Below are 15,768 nucleotides of genomic sequence, written 5' to 3' on the forward strand. Positions count from 1 at the left end.
AACATAAGTTAGCATGGAAAGTCTGATTTTTCAGAGCATTTCTGTCTCCATCTGGAATATGTCAGTCTATAGAGATTGCATAGCTTGTGTCAGCTACCCAAACAGTAAGGGAACACAGTTAAATGAAAGTGTTTTCCTCTGGAATTAAATACTTCTTAGGGGGGCTTGCTCAATGTTGTAAGAACAGGGGTTCATTCTCCTGATTTATTTCTAAGACTTGAAAATCTCTTCTCAATTTTCCTTTGTGCAATACCTCCAATCCTTCACTCCTTAAACTTCCCTTATTGATTAGACCCCACCATGTAGAAAAATTATGATGAAATTTGTATTTATTGACAAGGAAAATAAATAGTAAGCTTATTGATTGGTAACCTACTATACTATTTTTAAAAAAGTCTTACTATGGTTTCATTCTAGTTAAAGTCTACTTGAAAGCAAAGAATAATGGGTAGAACTATATTATTTTTATGTATTAAATATACGTGTGTATTTTCATAATGACAGAGAATGAAATGCTTTTCCCTTTTGCTCACACATTGCTATCTGAAATGAGAAACTGCCAGAATTTTTTTTTTTTAAATAGGGCAATTTGCATGTGTCTTTAAGTTATTGCACCCTATTATTGTCTATGAGGACACGATCTCCCTGACACTCCGTGGGGCTTTGCCAAACTCAGTTCCTATTAGATTCATTAAGTCCTGTTCCAACTTCGGTCACCAGGGCCTTTATCACAAACAGGCCCTGCACATCCGTAAGAGATTGAGATACTAAAACACTTCTCTTATGTCATTGGCTATAGACCAATTTCTGCTTCGAGATAGCCAAAGTTAGGTTTCTGAATTTTCTTTTAATTCAGAAAATTTTATAATACCTTTAGTTCTTAGAAATTTAAAATAACGTGTTCTTATTTCAGTCCTGAGGCAATAAAAGAGTTTCTTAGCTTTAGCGCGGAACAGGCTCCCACAGCGCATGTGCGTGTGTAGAGGTCCGCGAGGCTCTGACAGCACACCTGTTCCCAAGGATGCAGCGACATGGCAGCCTCCGGGAAGGGCCCTTTCTGCAGGCACTGGCCACACTCCCTTCCCGGCGCCGGTAGGGTTGCATATTCAACCCAGGTCAGTCGTCTTCCATAGGAGTAAGTATGTTTGCACTGGTCATTCCAGGGTCTTTCTTCATTCTTATTTTTCCCAAACTGATTTGAGAACAATATTAGACTTCTATGTTTAAAACTACATAGTGTGAATCAACTTGGAGGTCTCAGTAAAAGCTAATGATTGTTTCAGATGATATTTTGTTCTAGAAAATTGAAATGGAAAGTGATCAGCAGGATGAGTAGCAATCACACATAGGTTTTGAAGAAAAGTGTCTTCAGTCGCTCATTGAGCAAGTGGATCAGAGTCTGTGGGGGCCAATCAGAAGTGATTTACTCATAGGATAATTCTGCCAATCATAATTTATTTATCCAAGTTATAAGTATATATATTTTTATTAGAATGTCAAAGTAACTGCAATGTTATCATTAGGCATTTCTGCTCCACTTAAGTGCAAATATTACAAGCAAATCAGTACATAGGGAACACCCCTGCATGCATTTACTGAATAAACATTTGCGAGTACCTGGGAGGAGGGTCTGACACTGAAGGAGAGAAATGATGCAGAATCAGAAACACTGTTTTGAGTAAGATGAAGCAGCAAGTCCTGAGGGATTAAGGGTTTTGCAATTTGTTTCAGAGGGTCAATTCCTAAGGAATTACATTTGAAGAGCAGTGACTGCTGTGTAATAATTTCTCTGCCTGAGCTTGGGCTAGGTCTCCTTTTAGGAATGGTTAACTAGGTAATTTCTAATGTAGAGCTGCTATCAGTTGTGAAGGTTTTGTTTTTTTTTTTTTGATAAAACATGTACTGCAGTTAAGAAAACACTGGGAAAAACAGTTTTTTTCTGATTACAAAATACAACCTAGAGATCAAAAAACATTTATTAAGAGTTATAGCTAATAATAGTAATAGTTTCAGTGAAAGTGCCTTTACAACTTTAACATGGAAGGAAATCATAGACTTGGATTGTTTATTTACAAGCAGAAATGTCTTCCTATGACATCTATTACATAATTATGGCTCAGCAAGAAATGTGCAGAACTCTGGTCTTCAATCCAAAATTAGAGCGAGCTGGAATGCTGTCCTTGGTACCCAACACAGCAGCGAATATTCCAAGTCTCAAGACTCTCCTGCTTCATGTAGGAAAGAAAACCCATGCAGCACGCTGGCAATCACTTAATGGCCATAGGTATTAGTATTTTATACTAAGTAAGTTTTGTAGTAATTTATGGCTAAATATAAAAAGTCGAGAAACAAGAAGAAAACAAGTAAAATAAAGAGAGAATGTATTAGTGGTAGGGATTTTAACTTAGACAATATCAAGGCATCTGTTTGGGTGTCTGGGTTGTTATGATGACTCTGAAAAGCTTCATGAATGAGGTTTTATTGAAGAATCTCACTAAAATGAACTCCGTAGTCTGATTTTAGAAACTATAAAATGCACTGGAATTATACTTCTCAGTAATCACCAGACCACAGCAAAAACAATACAGAGATTTGGCATAATATCTAGAAAACATTGGACATGATCTCAAAAAGTCCCTTTATATCATTAAACAAAAAAACATTTAAAATGTCAAAGTAGTTTTTCTAAGGTTTCTTACTCTTGTATAGGCAAATATTAAGTCCACTTTTTCTTTGATCCACTAGCATTTATGGAATGCTGAAAGCCCTTAGAAGTAGTGTGTTGCTGGGAGACAATGTTTAAAATAAGTAAAATTCACCAACATCACTTGAAAATCTAATCAGAGTTGCAAAACTGTAATCATTGGCTACAGCTGGAACAGTGATTGGAAAATCTCCTCCAGCCTATAGGTAAATTAGAGCTTAAAAGGGAGGTGGTGCACCCAGGTCAACCCAACAAAGGTCAGATAAGCCAAACTGAAAACTAGCTCTCGAAAGTGATTATAAAGCGTGGTCTGGGGGTGGGTGCGGGGGATGATCATAGGAAGGCGGCACCGTAGACTTTGGCGGAGGGCCATGGGTGTTTTGATGGTGGGTAAGTTGTAACAACAGCTTACCAGGGAGATCCTATGTTTTTAAACAAATGATGCAAACTAATGTTATTTCAGTAAGTAAATGAGCGAGTAAATAAATAAATATCATCGGGAAGGACTTCTAAGCTCATGTCTTATTAGCTGACGTAAACAGATTCCCTGCATGCTCACTTTTCTAAAATGCAAAATGTCAGTTACACTATGGCGTCCACTTATTTTCTGAAAATTATTAAGAGAAAGATAAAGCTTCCAGATCGAGGGTCGTATTAAAACAGCAAATCACGCCCAACGCGTAATCAGCGTGGCTCTGCCTTTGGGGTGTCCCGGAGTCTGTGGGCAACCAGCAAGCAGCAGCGTGACCCTCACCCTCACGGCTGAGGGGCACATTTCCAAGCTAACAATTAAGACGCTTTGTTTCTCAATAAGTCTACTTCTGGTATCCAGGGGAAATGTGTTTCCTTAAACTGGTGATGAGGACAGGCGCTCGGGCTGGAGAGGCCGGGACGGTGGTTGCTTCTGTGCCAAAGCGGTGGCTGAGGCAAAGGGCCGCTGTCGGCTCAGATCCAGACGGGAGAGACCGTGTTCCAGCCCCAGGTGTTTCTGTTTCTGACAGGTGTCAGGAGGCGGCCCCGGTTACAGCACTAAAAGCTAGTGGTTTCTCTGCAAATGCAGAGGCAAGTTTGTTAACTGCTTTTGCCTTGATGCAGGAATCAGGAACAAGCTGAGCAGGTAGAGAAGGGGGAATAGAGCCAGTCGCTAAGTTATAAAGGGAGAAATGTTCCTTGGTTAAACTCAGGGATATTCCAAAAAAAGGAACCACAGCAGTTTCAATATCACCTGCATTTCAGAAAGAATGTGATCTCCTGTGATTTGAAGGTATACAGTTATCAGAATTATTTCTTTGCCCCTAATTAAGTAGTTATATGATTATAATAATGAGATGGAAATCTTGTTTGAGGAAACTTTTGTCCACTCTCCATGCATAGCTAGTGACAAAACACATAGCAGGTTGCTAGTGTTGTGCAGGCGGCTCACAGACCCCTACTGAGGAAACGACATTAATCCCTGAGGGCGGGGTCAGTAAAAGCAGCGTCAGGGTAAGAAACCGGGATGGAGGAAGGAGGCTGGAAAACAAACGATTGCCTGAGAAGATTTTCTGGGCAGATTATGCATGTGAAGTGGCTGCTAAAATGCACGGTGGCGGGTTTAAAAATCTCTATAATTTCTTCCCCACCAAACTTGCAAAAACCTATAAAAATAAAGAACAAGTTAAAAAACTTTGACTTAAAGGAAAATAGATGATTGGATGAAAGCATCTTTGATGAATGAGCTTAGAAGCAAGATAGCTCGCACTCAGTTATGAATGAGGAACAATCAGTGCTGATTTTGAGTTTAGTATAGCTCAGGAGTGAGAATAAACAGCCACACGGAGAGGCTGGAAGTCCATGCCAGCACGTCCAGTTTGAGGGAATCTTGACACTCTTAGATACTGATTTCTTGAAGCCAGAGTGACCATGAGGTAATCTGTTATTCATCAGAGTTTGCAATGAAATTATACCCATGGGACTTAATGGAATGCTCCATAAATCCCATAGAGAAACTTGGGATGATGTTTACATAATATTAATGTTATAAGAAAGAGTGAAGAAAGAAATACCTATAAAGGAGAAATCAAGCACAAAACCTATGCTGAGAATGTGGGCATCTTGCAGTAATATGTCTAGAACATGACAACGTGTGGTTAACAGTGTCAAATGCCAGATAAAGCTAAAATAAATGATCGCACTTCACTTAATTGCCTAGATATCAGCTGTTGATATGTTCACTGCAGTGTCTTTTTTTTAATTTTATAGGTTTATTTTTACATCTTTTTGTACTTTTTTTTTTTTTATCTCAATTGTAATCCCTGCGGGCACTGCAATGTCTTAAGAGACAAACCCAGAGTTGGGGAATAAATGGAAATTATTGAAGATTTCAGAATTGAAATCAGAAAATGTTTAACACATACGTGAGATAACACAGTACTATTGATAGCTGATAAGTGGAATCTGCATGTGTTTCAGCCAGACAAGAGCAGTGGGCAATCAAAAAACATGAGGATGTTGCTCCTGTGTGGGCCTGTCAAGAACCTATAGAGCTCAACTATAAGGAATAGAAGAACCTAGTGAAGAAATGGGCAGAATATCTAAATATACACTTCTTCAAGGAAGACATATGACTGGCCAGTGCACACATAAAAGAGTGCTCAACATCACTTATTATCAGGAAATGCAAATCAAAACCATCTCATTCTGTGAAAATGGTCCCTATTGAAACAAACAACAAACCCCAGAAATAATGTCAGTGAGTGTGTGGAGAAAAAGTGGGCCTTTACACTGTAGTGGACATGTAGACTTGTCCAGCTCCTGTGGAAATCAATGTGGGACTCTCCAAATTATTATATTAGATTTTCCAAGGGTTGCAGCAATCCTGCTCTTTGGAGTTACCCAAGGAATGTCTGTTACAAAATTGTACATTAACATGTAATTTTTAGCAATAGTGGAAATGATTTATTTTTAGATTTTGTTTTATTTTACTTATTCATTACTAACAAATATTTTAAGTGAAAAAGAAATTTTATAGTTTTTTTTTCAGTCTACAGTTCTTGTTAAATTAGTCATTATAAAATTAGTGACTTTCACATTTCATTTTATCGATATAGGGAAATTAAAAGAGATTTATGGGAAAAACACAGTTAAAGGTTAGTCATTACCTGAAAACATTTTTACAGATATGCAATAATGATATATGTATTTGCTTGACTAAAATGTAAAATGTATTTATTATTAGATGCTCATAAAGCAAAGTTTTATAGCAATTTAATGTCACATTAAAAGAGCAGAAACTTAGTTTTAAGTCATTATAAAAATATACATTGCTTGCTCCTTATAAATGAATCTTCCTTCCTCCTTCTGAGTATCATATGTCTCAAATTTAAGCACAGATTATAAGCAAGCCACGAGCCAGGAATGAGAAACCACACAGCAATAACCACCTTCATCCTCCTGGGACTGACAGATGACCCACAGCTGCAGATTCTGATTTTCATACTTTTATTAATCGCCTACCTGTTGAGCATCATTGGAAACGTGACCATCATCATCCTTGTGTTTGTGGATAACCACCTTAACACAGCCATGTACTATTTTCTCCAAAATTTTTCCTTCTTAGAAATTTCATTCACTTCTGCCTGCATTCCTAAATTCTTGTACAGTCTATCAACGGGAGATAGGACCATTACCTATAGTGATTGTCTAAGTCAATTATATTTTGCATATGTGTTTGTAGTAACAGAATTTTTTCTCCTGACCACGATGTCCTATGACCGGTACGTGGCCATCTGCAAACCCCTGCACTATGTGACCATCATGAACCGCAGGGTCTGCCAAAGGCTTGTCATAGGTTGTTGGATGGTGACTCTGTTGTTGATAGTCCCACTGTTTATTTTGATCCTGGGCCTCAAATTCTGCAATGCTAATACCATTGACCACTTTGTCTGTGATGCGAATCCACTGATAAAGATCGCATGCTCAGATACTTGGCTTGTAGAGCAGATGGTTGTTGTCTGCTCAGTGCTGATCTTCATCCTGACTCTAGTGTGTGTGGTTTTGTCCTACGTTTATATCGTCAGAACAATCCTGAGGTTCCCATCAGCCCAGCAAAGGACGAAGGCGTTTTCTACCTGCTCTTCCCACATGATTGTGCTTTCTATCTCCTACGGCAGCTGCATCTTTGTCTACATCAAACCCTCAGCAAAAGATGACATGACCATGAATAAGGGGATCACACTGTTAAATACTTCCATCTCCCCCATGTTGAACCCATTTATTTATACTCTGAGGAACAAACAAGTGATACAAGCCTTTAATGACTTAGTCAAAAAATTGCACTCCTCTCAAGGAATTAGGGTAATGACATAGTATAAGGTGCTTAGCCATCCTTTTAACCTACCCCTCTTTCTTTACTTCTTCTAGATCTATGTTCCCATAAACTAGAAAGCCCTATCAACAAACAACTTACCTTTCCTTATAGTGTAATCTATTTGTTAAAATTGGTACAAGAATAAGATTGACTTAGAGTCAGTAATTAAATAGCTTCCTGTATCAACAGTTCTAAACAAATACATAGAAATAAGCTTACTGAGTGCACTGATAAGAACAATATTCAGAATTTGTGAAATAGATTGCCCAATTGAAGATGGAACTTAACAATAGTAGAGCATTTCACCTTTTTTTCAAAATCTCCTGGATGGGATTTAGATGATTATTATTCAATATTTGTTATCAAGATGGAACTAATGATTTTATTTAAGAAGGAATTAAACTGGCCCTCCCTGGTGGCGCAGCGGGTTAAAGCACTACACTAACAAGCTAAAGCCACTTCAGCATGTGTTCAAACCCTGCTAGCCCAGGAGGTGACCACATGGTGCGGCAGACCTCCCCTGATCTGCCCACTGCTCCCCTCAGCAGTGTACATCGTCGGGGTCCGCCTGTTCCGCTCCCCACTCTGTCTCTGGTGAATCCTCTCACCGCCCCTGCACCTCTCGCCTGTACTCAGTTCTGTATGCACAAATAAATAAATCTTTAAAATAAAAAAAAAGAAGGAATTAAACTTTAGATCACAAATATGACAAAATCTTTTTTGTATTGATCAAACAAGTACCTACTAAAACAATATGTAAATTTCCAGTTGTCAAAATACTTCAGTTTAAGGCCTATTTAGAACCTTTCTTTTTAATAAGTGTTTTTATTTTTTAAAACCAGGATTATAGATTGGTTCAATATCTTCTCATAGATTTTTTCATGAATATGGTCCCTAAGATAAAATACTTCAAAAGGGTTTTGAATGATTTATCATGTTGTCTAAAAATCTTTTACCTATTGATAACTCTATTACCTTTTCCCTCTCTACAAAAATCTACTCTATACCAAGATTTTATCTTTTGTCTTACTACTTTTCTATCAACTCAAATTATGCCTGCCCAAGCAATAATAATCTCTTCTTTGTATAACTACTTCCGAGCTTCAAAAAGGGTAGAGGATTTTCTGTGTTTCACAGTGATTTCAAGTTGAGTGAGATCAACTTACTGTAATTTTCATATTAACTGTCTCAATCTACTTTGTTGTTTATTGACTAAAAATGACAATGAGACATATTTCTTTTATGTACTCTCATGTTGTCAGCCTCTGAGTGGATTCTAGTTATTTCTTCATTAATTTGTGAAAGTGTAGGTTTCTGAGCTGCTGCTTCTGGCAAAGAACATTGGCCCTAAACAATGTGTGCAAAGAATTGTCTTAAGGAAGCTGTCTGCCTCCTAGTCCATTTCTCTTTTAGTCACTGATTGCCAAACATATATAGTTAATAAAAATAATAGTGACTGCAATCATCGGTGTATGGCTAAACTCTGTATATTTATATGCTGTAAGTTATTTAGCATGTTTAATCAAAAAAGGGACAACTTAAATCAGCTTCTACAAATCATTGGTGAACTTGTCTTTGATTTCCACAAGAATAGCCCTAGTTTATATTTTGAAAAACTCTCCACATCCTCAGTATTTTCATATGCACATACCGAGGAGCCTGCATTTTATTTCCTATGCAAAAAAAAAAAAAAAAAAGCAATAGATCGTAATGTCATGATTATGAATGTTCTCATATTCTAGGGAATTTTTTCAGTGATGAATCCCAAAGAATACTTAAAGTGTGACTCAATTGCAAAATGATGGCATTTATTTTCTGTGCTTCTGTAAACTTTCCCCCTTCTCATTTTTATCTCTGCATGCCACTTTGAAATGTTACAATAGAAAAGGTTACATAGCAAAAATGCTGTCCGTGCAGGGCCTCAGAGAAAGGGAAACAGGTAGTTAAGGCTGTTCATTCCAGCACCTCAATACCAGGACTCAAAGTTTAAGGCTGCCAGTTAAGGAGTCTCGGTAAAGTGGTTAAAACGGCGACTGGTTTACTCAGAAGAGTGCTGTCTAAATAAGCCGTGTATTTCTGCTTGTCTGGATCAGCAGGACCAACCACTCCGATTTAGTTTGAGCACTCAGCGGCAAGTGCAAATCCAGAGCATGGACCCTGCCCGGCGGCGCAGTGGGTTAAAGCACAGCACTAAATGCAAAAAGCAACTGCAGCATGAGTTCGATCCCCACCGGGAGGTGACCCACATGGTGCAGCAGGCCTCTCCTGACCTGCCCGCTGCTCGCCTCAGCAGTGTGCTTTGTCCGTCTGCCTGTTCTGCTCCCCGCTCTGTCTCTGGGGAAGCCTCTCACCGCCCCTGCACCTCTGGCTTGTACCCCAGTTCTGTATGCATAAAGAAATGAATATTAAAAAAAAAAATCCAGAGCACGTCAATTCTTCCTTTCTGGACTTACAGTTCACCCAGTTTCATCACTGTACTCCAGTGTTGCCTCAGGGGCGCGCTGAGTCCCTTTCTGAACACCTAGAAACACTGAAGCAGGAACTGCCCTGAGCGTGCCCCGACATCAGCCTGGAATAAGAACGGAGGGTGGAGGGCAGATGGCAACAGCGATTTTAAGGTACTTCCAAGAAATACGTGACAGCAGTAGAAGGGGCTCGTGATGATCCTCGTGTCCAGCTGGGGGACTGAGGGACGCAGGGATAGCTGGTAGGCGCTGGTCAGGTGTGGCTGTGAGGGAGTTTGGGGAAGAGATCAGCATGTGCCGGATGGCGGAGTAAGTAAGATTGCTGTTATCCATGCAGGCAGGCGCCAGGCAATGCATTGAGGTAACAGAGTGAACGAAACTATTAAATCTACCTGTAACACTAAAGCGAAGATCAATATTCCCAAACCGTTTGGAACCTTTGCTTCACATAGAGGCGTGTCATGGCGCTCACCGTGTTACGTGGCAAGACCGGAGACATTTCCCTGAAGTTCCCCCAAATGAAGCCTGGGGCTGGATCCACTCAGTGGTTCTTGTTATGGCTGCAGGACGCTACTGAAGAAGAGGATCAGGGAACTTTGAACCCACAGCATGACTCTTTCCATTGCTCTTCAAATTGTGGGTCCTTCCCTCCGCCATCTCATATCCCCTCTGACCCTTTCTTCCTCTACCCTGTCTCTCAACATTAGAAACTTGACTTTGTTTATTAGTGTTTCATTCTAAAGAAAAAATGTCTTTTACTTGATCAGATACTCTGCTGTGTAAGAATCCACAATTTGACTGTGCTAATCTGACTTGCTTCACTACACACAATTCTCTCAAACTTAATAATCAAAAGTCTGTCAAAAAACAAAATTGTAGGACCACATAGTTTCACTACAAGTGCCTAGAAGCTTTCAAAGACAAATAAAACTGGCCCTAATTGAACTCTTTTATTTTCTTTGATGCTTTCTTATGTATTTAAAATCAAATTTGTTAACTTATATATCTATTTACATTGTTGTTCATTTTTTTTTTTGATTTATTTATTTGTGCATACAGAACTGGGATACAGGCCAGAGGCTCAGGGGCGGCGAGAGGCTTCACCAGAGACAGAGTGGGGAGCAGAATAGGCAGATCTACTAAGTACACAGCTGAGGGGAGCAGCGGGCGGGTCAGGAGAGGTCTGCCACGCCATGTGGTCACCTCCGAGGCAGGCGGGAATCGAACTCATGAGGAAGTGGCTTAAGCTTCTTAGTGCTGTGCTTTAGCCCGCTGCGCCACCAGGGAGGGCCCCTGTTGTTCATTTTTAAGACAATGTTCCTTCCCCTCTTCTCCAATTCACCCACTCACCATCACCACAGATATCAACGTCCCTCCTTCCTCTTTCAGAACCTTCTCCCTCCCCCCTGCCCTGTAGGATGTAGTATAATTGTGAACTCTTTCAAATATTAGAGAAGCAGAAACACTTCCAAACACATTTCATGAGGTCAACATTTCCTTGACACCAAAGACAGAACTCCACAAAAAGAAAACTAGAGACCCTGTCCCTTATGAACGTAGGTGCAAAAATCTTTCACAAAATGTAGCAAACCAAATACATTAAAAGGGGACTAAACGGGATTATTTCGGGGATGCAATGATGACACACTGTCATTGCATCCATGAGCATAATTCACTACCCCAAACCATGTAAAGATAAGACTCTGGCTGGGTTGAGGACCCGAAGGGCGAGAGCACAGGGCCTGGGCTGGGGTCCTGAGTGCTCTGGGTGGATGGAGCAGGGCAGCAGTGGCTGAGGGGGTGTCCACTTTTATGATGGAAACATGCTGTAAGCCAGTATCAACTCAATAACAATGTTTAAAACATAAACTTAATATTATCATATCAATAGGTCCAGATAAAATATTTGAATAGACCTATCATTCATCTCAAAAGTTGGGACAGGAGGAGCTTCCTCAACACGATTTGGACCATACACAATAACCCGCAGCTACGTCATAGTCAGTGTCGAGGATCTGAAAGCTTTTCCTTTAAGAGCAGGTACAAAACAAGATGCCCACTCTCGCCAGATGCCCACTGTCGCCAGATGCCCACTCTCACCAGTGCTTCTCACTGTATTATTAGGACTCATACCTGGGAATTAGGCAAGATGAAGGACTAAAATAGATCTAAATTGGAAAAGAAGTAAAATTATGACTACTTGTGGGTGACATGGTAGTATGTCTAGACACCCCAAGAACCTCCATAAAATCTATAAAAAAACAAGTCAGTGTAGCGTAGTGGTAGCTACGACATCAACACTCAACAGTCTGGTGCATTTCTATATGCAAACCAATATTTAGAAGAAGGAACAGTCAAGAAAACCATACCAGCAAAAAGAAGTAGATAACTAGGTATCTACTTTACTGAAGAATTGAAAGATGTACACAATGAAAATTATCATATAGAGAATGCAAAGCAATTAACATTATCAAAATGGCATCTTACCCAAAATAATAGATATTGAATATGATTCCTATCAAGATTTAAGGACATAGAACAATAATTTTCCAATTTCCATGGGATCACAAAACACCCCAGATATCCAAAGTCAGATTTACCAAAAATTTGGGGTATACCTCAAAGTATACCCCAAAGAATAGTAATCAAAGTAATATGGTGCTGAAGTCAAAATGAACACACAGGCCAGAGAAGTAGAATGGAGAACTCAGAGGTAAACCCACACATATGGTCTGTTAATTTAGTGTACTTAGCAGAAAGTTACAATGGAGAAATAATCTGTTTACCACAAATGATTTTGGGAACACTGGATATCACATGCAAAATAATGAACCCAGGTCACTACCTAACACCACGCACAAAGATTCATTCATACCTGAAACCACAAGTCTATAGATGAAAAACTAGGAGAGACATCCCTCCATATTGGCTTTAGAGATGCTTTTCTCACTATGAAGTCGCCCTTTTTTTTTTTTTTTTTAAAGATTTTATTTATTTGTGCATACAGAACGGGGTACAGGCCAGAGGTGCAGGGGCGGTGAGAGGATTCACCAGAAACAGTGAGGAGCAGAACAGGCAGAGTGAAGTCGCCCTCTTTTAAAAGTCTTTTAAAGTTGGTAAACTTGATGCTTATACAATTCCTGAATGAGTGCAAATGAAACATTTAATCATTTTGACAATGGATCCATAACTGTTTCAAGAAGACTTTGTGGTTTAAAGATATTATACTCCAAAGACAGAAAAATAAAAGTTTAAACAGATACTCAACTGGTTAATGTGCTAAAGAGGTTACACTGTAGTGTTTTTATGGTTTTTTTTTTTTAAATCACAGAAAAATTTACAATATATATCTTCACCCGGGCCTGGTCCCTACCTGTTGGAGACTCTTTGTCCCCGGTCATGGATTATTGGGGAGCAGAACAGGCAGGGTCTCAAGTGGGAAGGGTGTCGGTCTCAAGGTGGGAAGGTGGTGGAGATTCCTAGAAAAAGGGGGAAAACGGAAAAAGGGGAGCGGGTGGGAGGAAGACACGGGAAAGGGAGTTGGGTGCAAGTCTTCCTGTTCTGCCTTTAGCAGAGGTTTATTTTATACACTTCAGGCAGGCAGAGGGATGACATTAGCATATGAAATGGGCAGAGATCACAATCACCTTTTTGCTAAGAATAGTCTGGGGTCATTTTTTTTTGAACTTTAGTTGAGATTATAACATTTTAAAAATCAATCTATCAAGGTTAAAACAGGTACATAGATTCACAAAGCTTAAGACTAATATTACTATATTTACCACAGTGAAGATTAACCAAAATAAAGTCCTTTAAACATTATCTATTACTTAATAGCTTTTATTTTCATAGAGACATCCTAGGGGGTAAGGTGAGGGCAGGAAGAGGAAATTTCTTGTAAATCAAATTAAGGTAAGGTTCTTTGAAAAACTTGTTAGAAAGTTTAAGTGAGTTTTTTTTTGAAGTCTAGAAGGTAGAAAACCTGACTTGCTCTGCATAGGCGACTTGGGTGAATTTCCATATCTAAAGACTAGATAGTAGGAAGTTTGAGTGGTTATTTAGAAACTGAATAGAAGGCTATGTGAGATAGAGTGATAAGATTTGGGTTTTCCTCAGTCTAGCAGTGAGAGAGACTTTGCAGTAACAGCCATTTGTTTTTATTAATGACTTTTGACTTCAAGAGGAATTTCTCACGCTGGTGCAGACCTTGCTTGTCAGGGCCAGGTAGCACCTTATGAGGCTGAAGCAATCCAATTCTAAGCTGAAGGTTCCTCAGAATATTTTGATATTACGATTATACGAAAAAGGGAGGTCATAACATAAGTTAGCATGGAAAGTCTGATTTTTCAGAGCATTTCTGTCTCCATCTGGAATATGTCAGTCTATAGAGATTGCATAGCTTGTGTCAGCTACCCAAACAGTAAGGGAACACAGTTAAATGAAAGTGTTTTCCTCTGGAATTAAATACTTCTTAGGGGGGCTTGCTCAATGTTGTAAGAACAGGGGTTCATTCTCCTGATTTATTTCTAAGACTTGAAAATCTCTTCTCAATTTTCCTTTGTGCAATACCTCCAATCCTTCACTCCTTAAACTTCCCTTATTGATTAGACCCCACCATGTAGAAAAATTATGATGAAATTTGTATTTATTGACAAGGAAAATAAATAGTAAGCTTATTGATTGGTAACCTACTATACTATTTTTAAAAAAGTCTTACTATGGTTTCATTCTAGTTAAAGTCTACTTGAAAGCAAAGAATAATGGGTAGAACTATATTATTTTTATGTATTAAATATACGTGTGTATTTTCATAATGACAGAGAATGAAATGCTTTTCCCTTTTGCTCACACATTGCTATCTGAAATGAGAAACTGCCAGAATTTTTTTTTTTTAAATAGGGCAATTTGCATGTGTCTTTAAGTTATTGCACCCTATTATTGTCTATGAGGACACGATCTCCCTGACACTCCGTGGGGCTTTGCCAAACTCAGTTCCTATTAGATTCATTAAGTCCTGTTCCAACTTCGGTCACCAGGGCCTTTATCACAAACAGGCCCTGCACATCCGTAAGAGATTGAGATACTAAAACACTTCTCTTATGTCATTGGCTATAGACCAATTTCTGCTTCGAGATAGCCAAAGTTAGGTTTCTGAATTTTCTTTTAATTCAGAAAATTTTATAATACCTTTAGTTCTTAGAAATTTAAAATAACGTGTTCTTATTTCAGTCCTGAGGCAATAAAAGAGTTTCTTAGCTTTAGCGCGGAACAGGCTCCCACAGCGCATGTGCGTGTGCAGAGGTCCGCCAGGCTCTGACAGCACACCTGTTCCCAAGGATGCAGCGACATGGCAGCCTCCGGGAAGGGCCCTTTCTGCAGGCACTGGCCGCACTTCCGTCCCGGCGCCGGTAGGGTTGCATATTCAACCCAGGTCAGTCGTCTTCCAGTGAGTAAGTATGTTTGCACTGGTCATTCCAGGGTCTTTCTTCCTTCACATTTCCCCCTCACTGATTTGAGAAAAATATTAGACCACAATTTTAAAACCAAGATGGTGTGAATCAATTTGGACATCTTTAAGCAAATAATTATTTCAGAAACTAATTTTTTTTTTCTGAAAAATTGAATGGATGTGATCACTTTTTTTTAGAAGTGCTTGTTGCTCTTTCAGGTGATGAGAGACTTGGGTCAGTCAGAGCCTGTTTTTTTCATTTTATGTATAGTAACAAGATAAGTAACATCACGTATAGGTTCTGAAGAAATATATCTTCAGAGAATTTATCAGTACTAGTGAAACAGAATGTTGGGGAGGACAATTAGAACTGATTTACCAAAAGTGTCATTTCATCAGCCACAATTTATTTATCCAAGTTATAATTATATTGATCTTTATTCGAATGTCAAATTTATAGCAATGTGACCATGAAATATTTATGCCTCAGCTAAGTGCAAATAGTCTAAGAAAGACAGTAAGTAGGGAGCACACCTGAATGCACTTATCGTACAGACACTCAGGAACACCCGGATGACATGGAAGGAGGGTCTGACTTTTTTTTTTAAAGATTTATTTATTCATACAGAACTGGGGTACAGGCCAGAGATGTGGAGGGTGAGAGGATTCGCCAGGAACAGAGTGGGGAGCAGAACAGGCAGATGGATGAAGCACACTGCTGAGGGGAGCAGCGGGCTGGTCAGGAGAGGTCTGCCAAGCCATGTGGATCTCCGGAGCAGGCGGAGATAGAACTCATGCAGAA

The 15,768-nt window shown here is 39.3% G+C and overlaps 1 protein-coding gene across 1 annotated transcript; it reads left to right on the forward strand.

Annotated features, from left to right (window-relative positions):
* Window positions 1–6,100: 6,100 nt before the first annotated feature.
* On the forward strand, window positions 6,101–7,051 carry LOC101631231 (olfactory receptor 6C2-like). The gene has a single exon (XM_004692463.1). It carries the CDS (start codon window positions 6,101–6,103, stop codon window positions 7,049–7,051), a length of 951 nt encoding a protein of 316 aa, XP_004692520.1.
* Window positions 7,052–15,768: the final 8,717 nt, after the last annotated feature.

Source organism: Condylura cristata, unplaced genomic scaffold (genome assembly GCF_000260355.1).
Source record: "Condylura cristata isolate star-nosed mole 26May11 unplaced genomic scaffold, ConCri1.0 scaffold00034, whole genome shotgun sequence".
Lineage (NCBI taxonomy): Eukaryota > Metazoa > Chordata > Mammalia > Eulipotyphla > Talpidae > Condylura > Condylura cristata.

Bases quoted from the DNA above. Each gene is read 5' to 3' on its own strand.
- LOC101631231 (XM_004692463.1), top strand. From the start codon at position 6,101: ATGAGAAACCACACAGCAATAACCACCTTCATCCTCCTGGGACTGACA.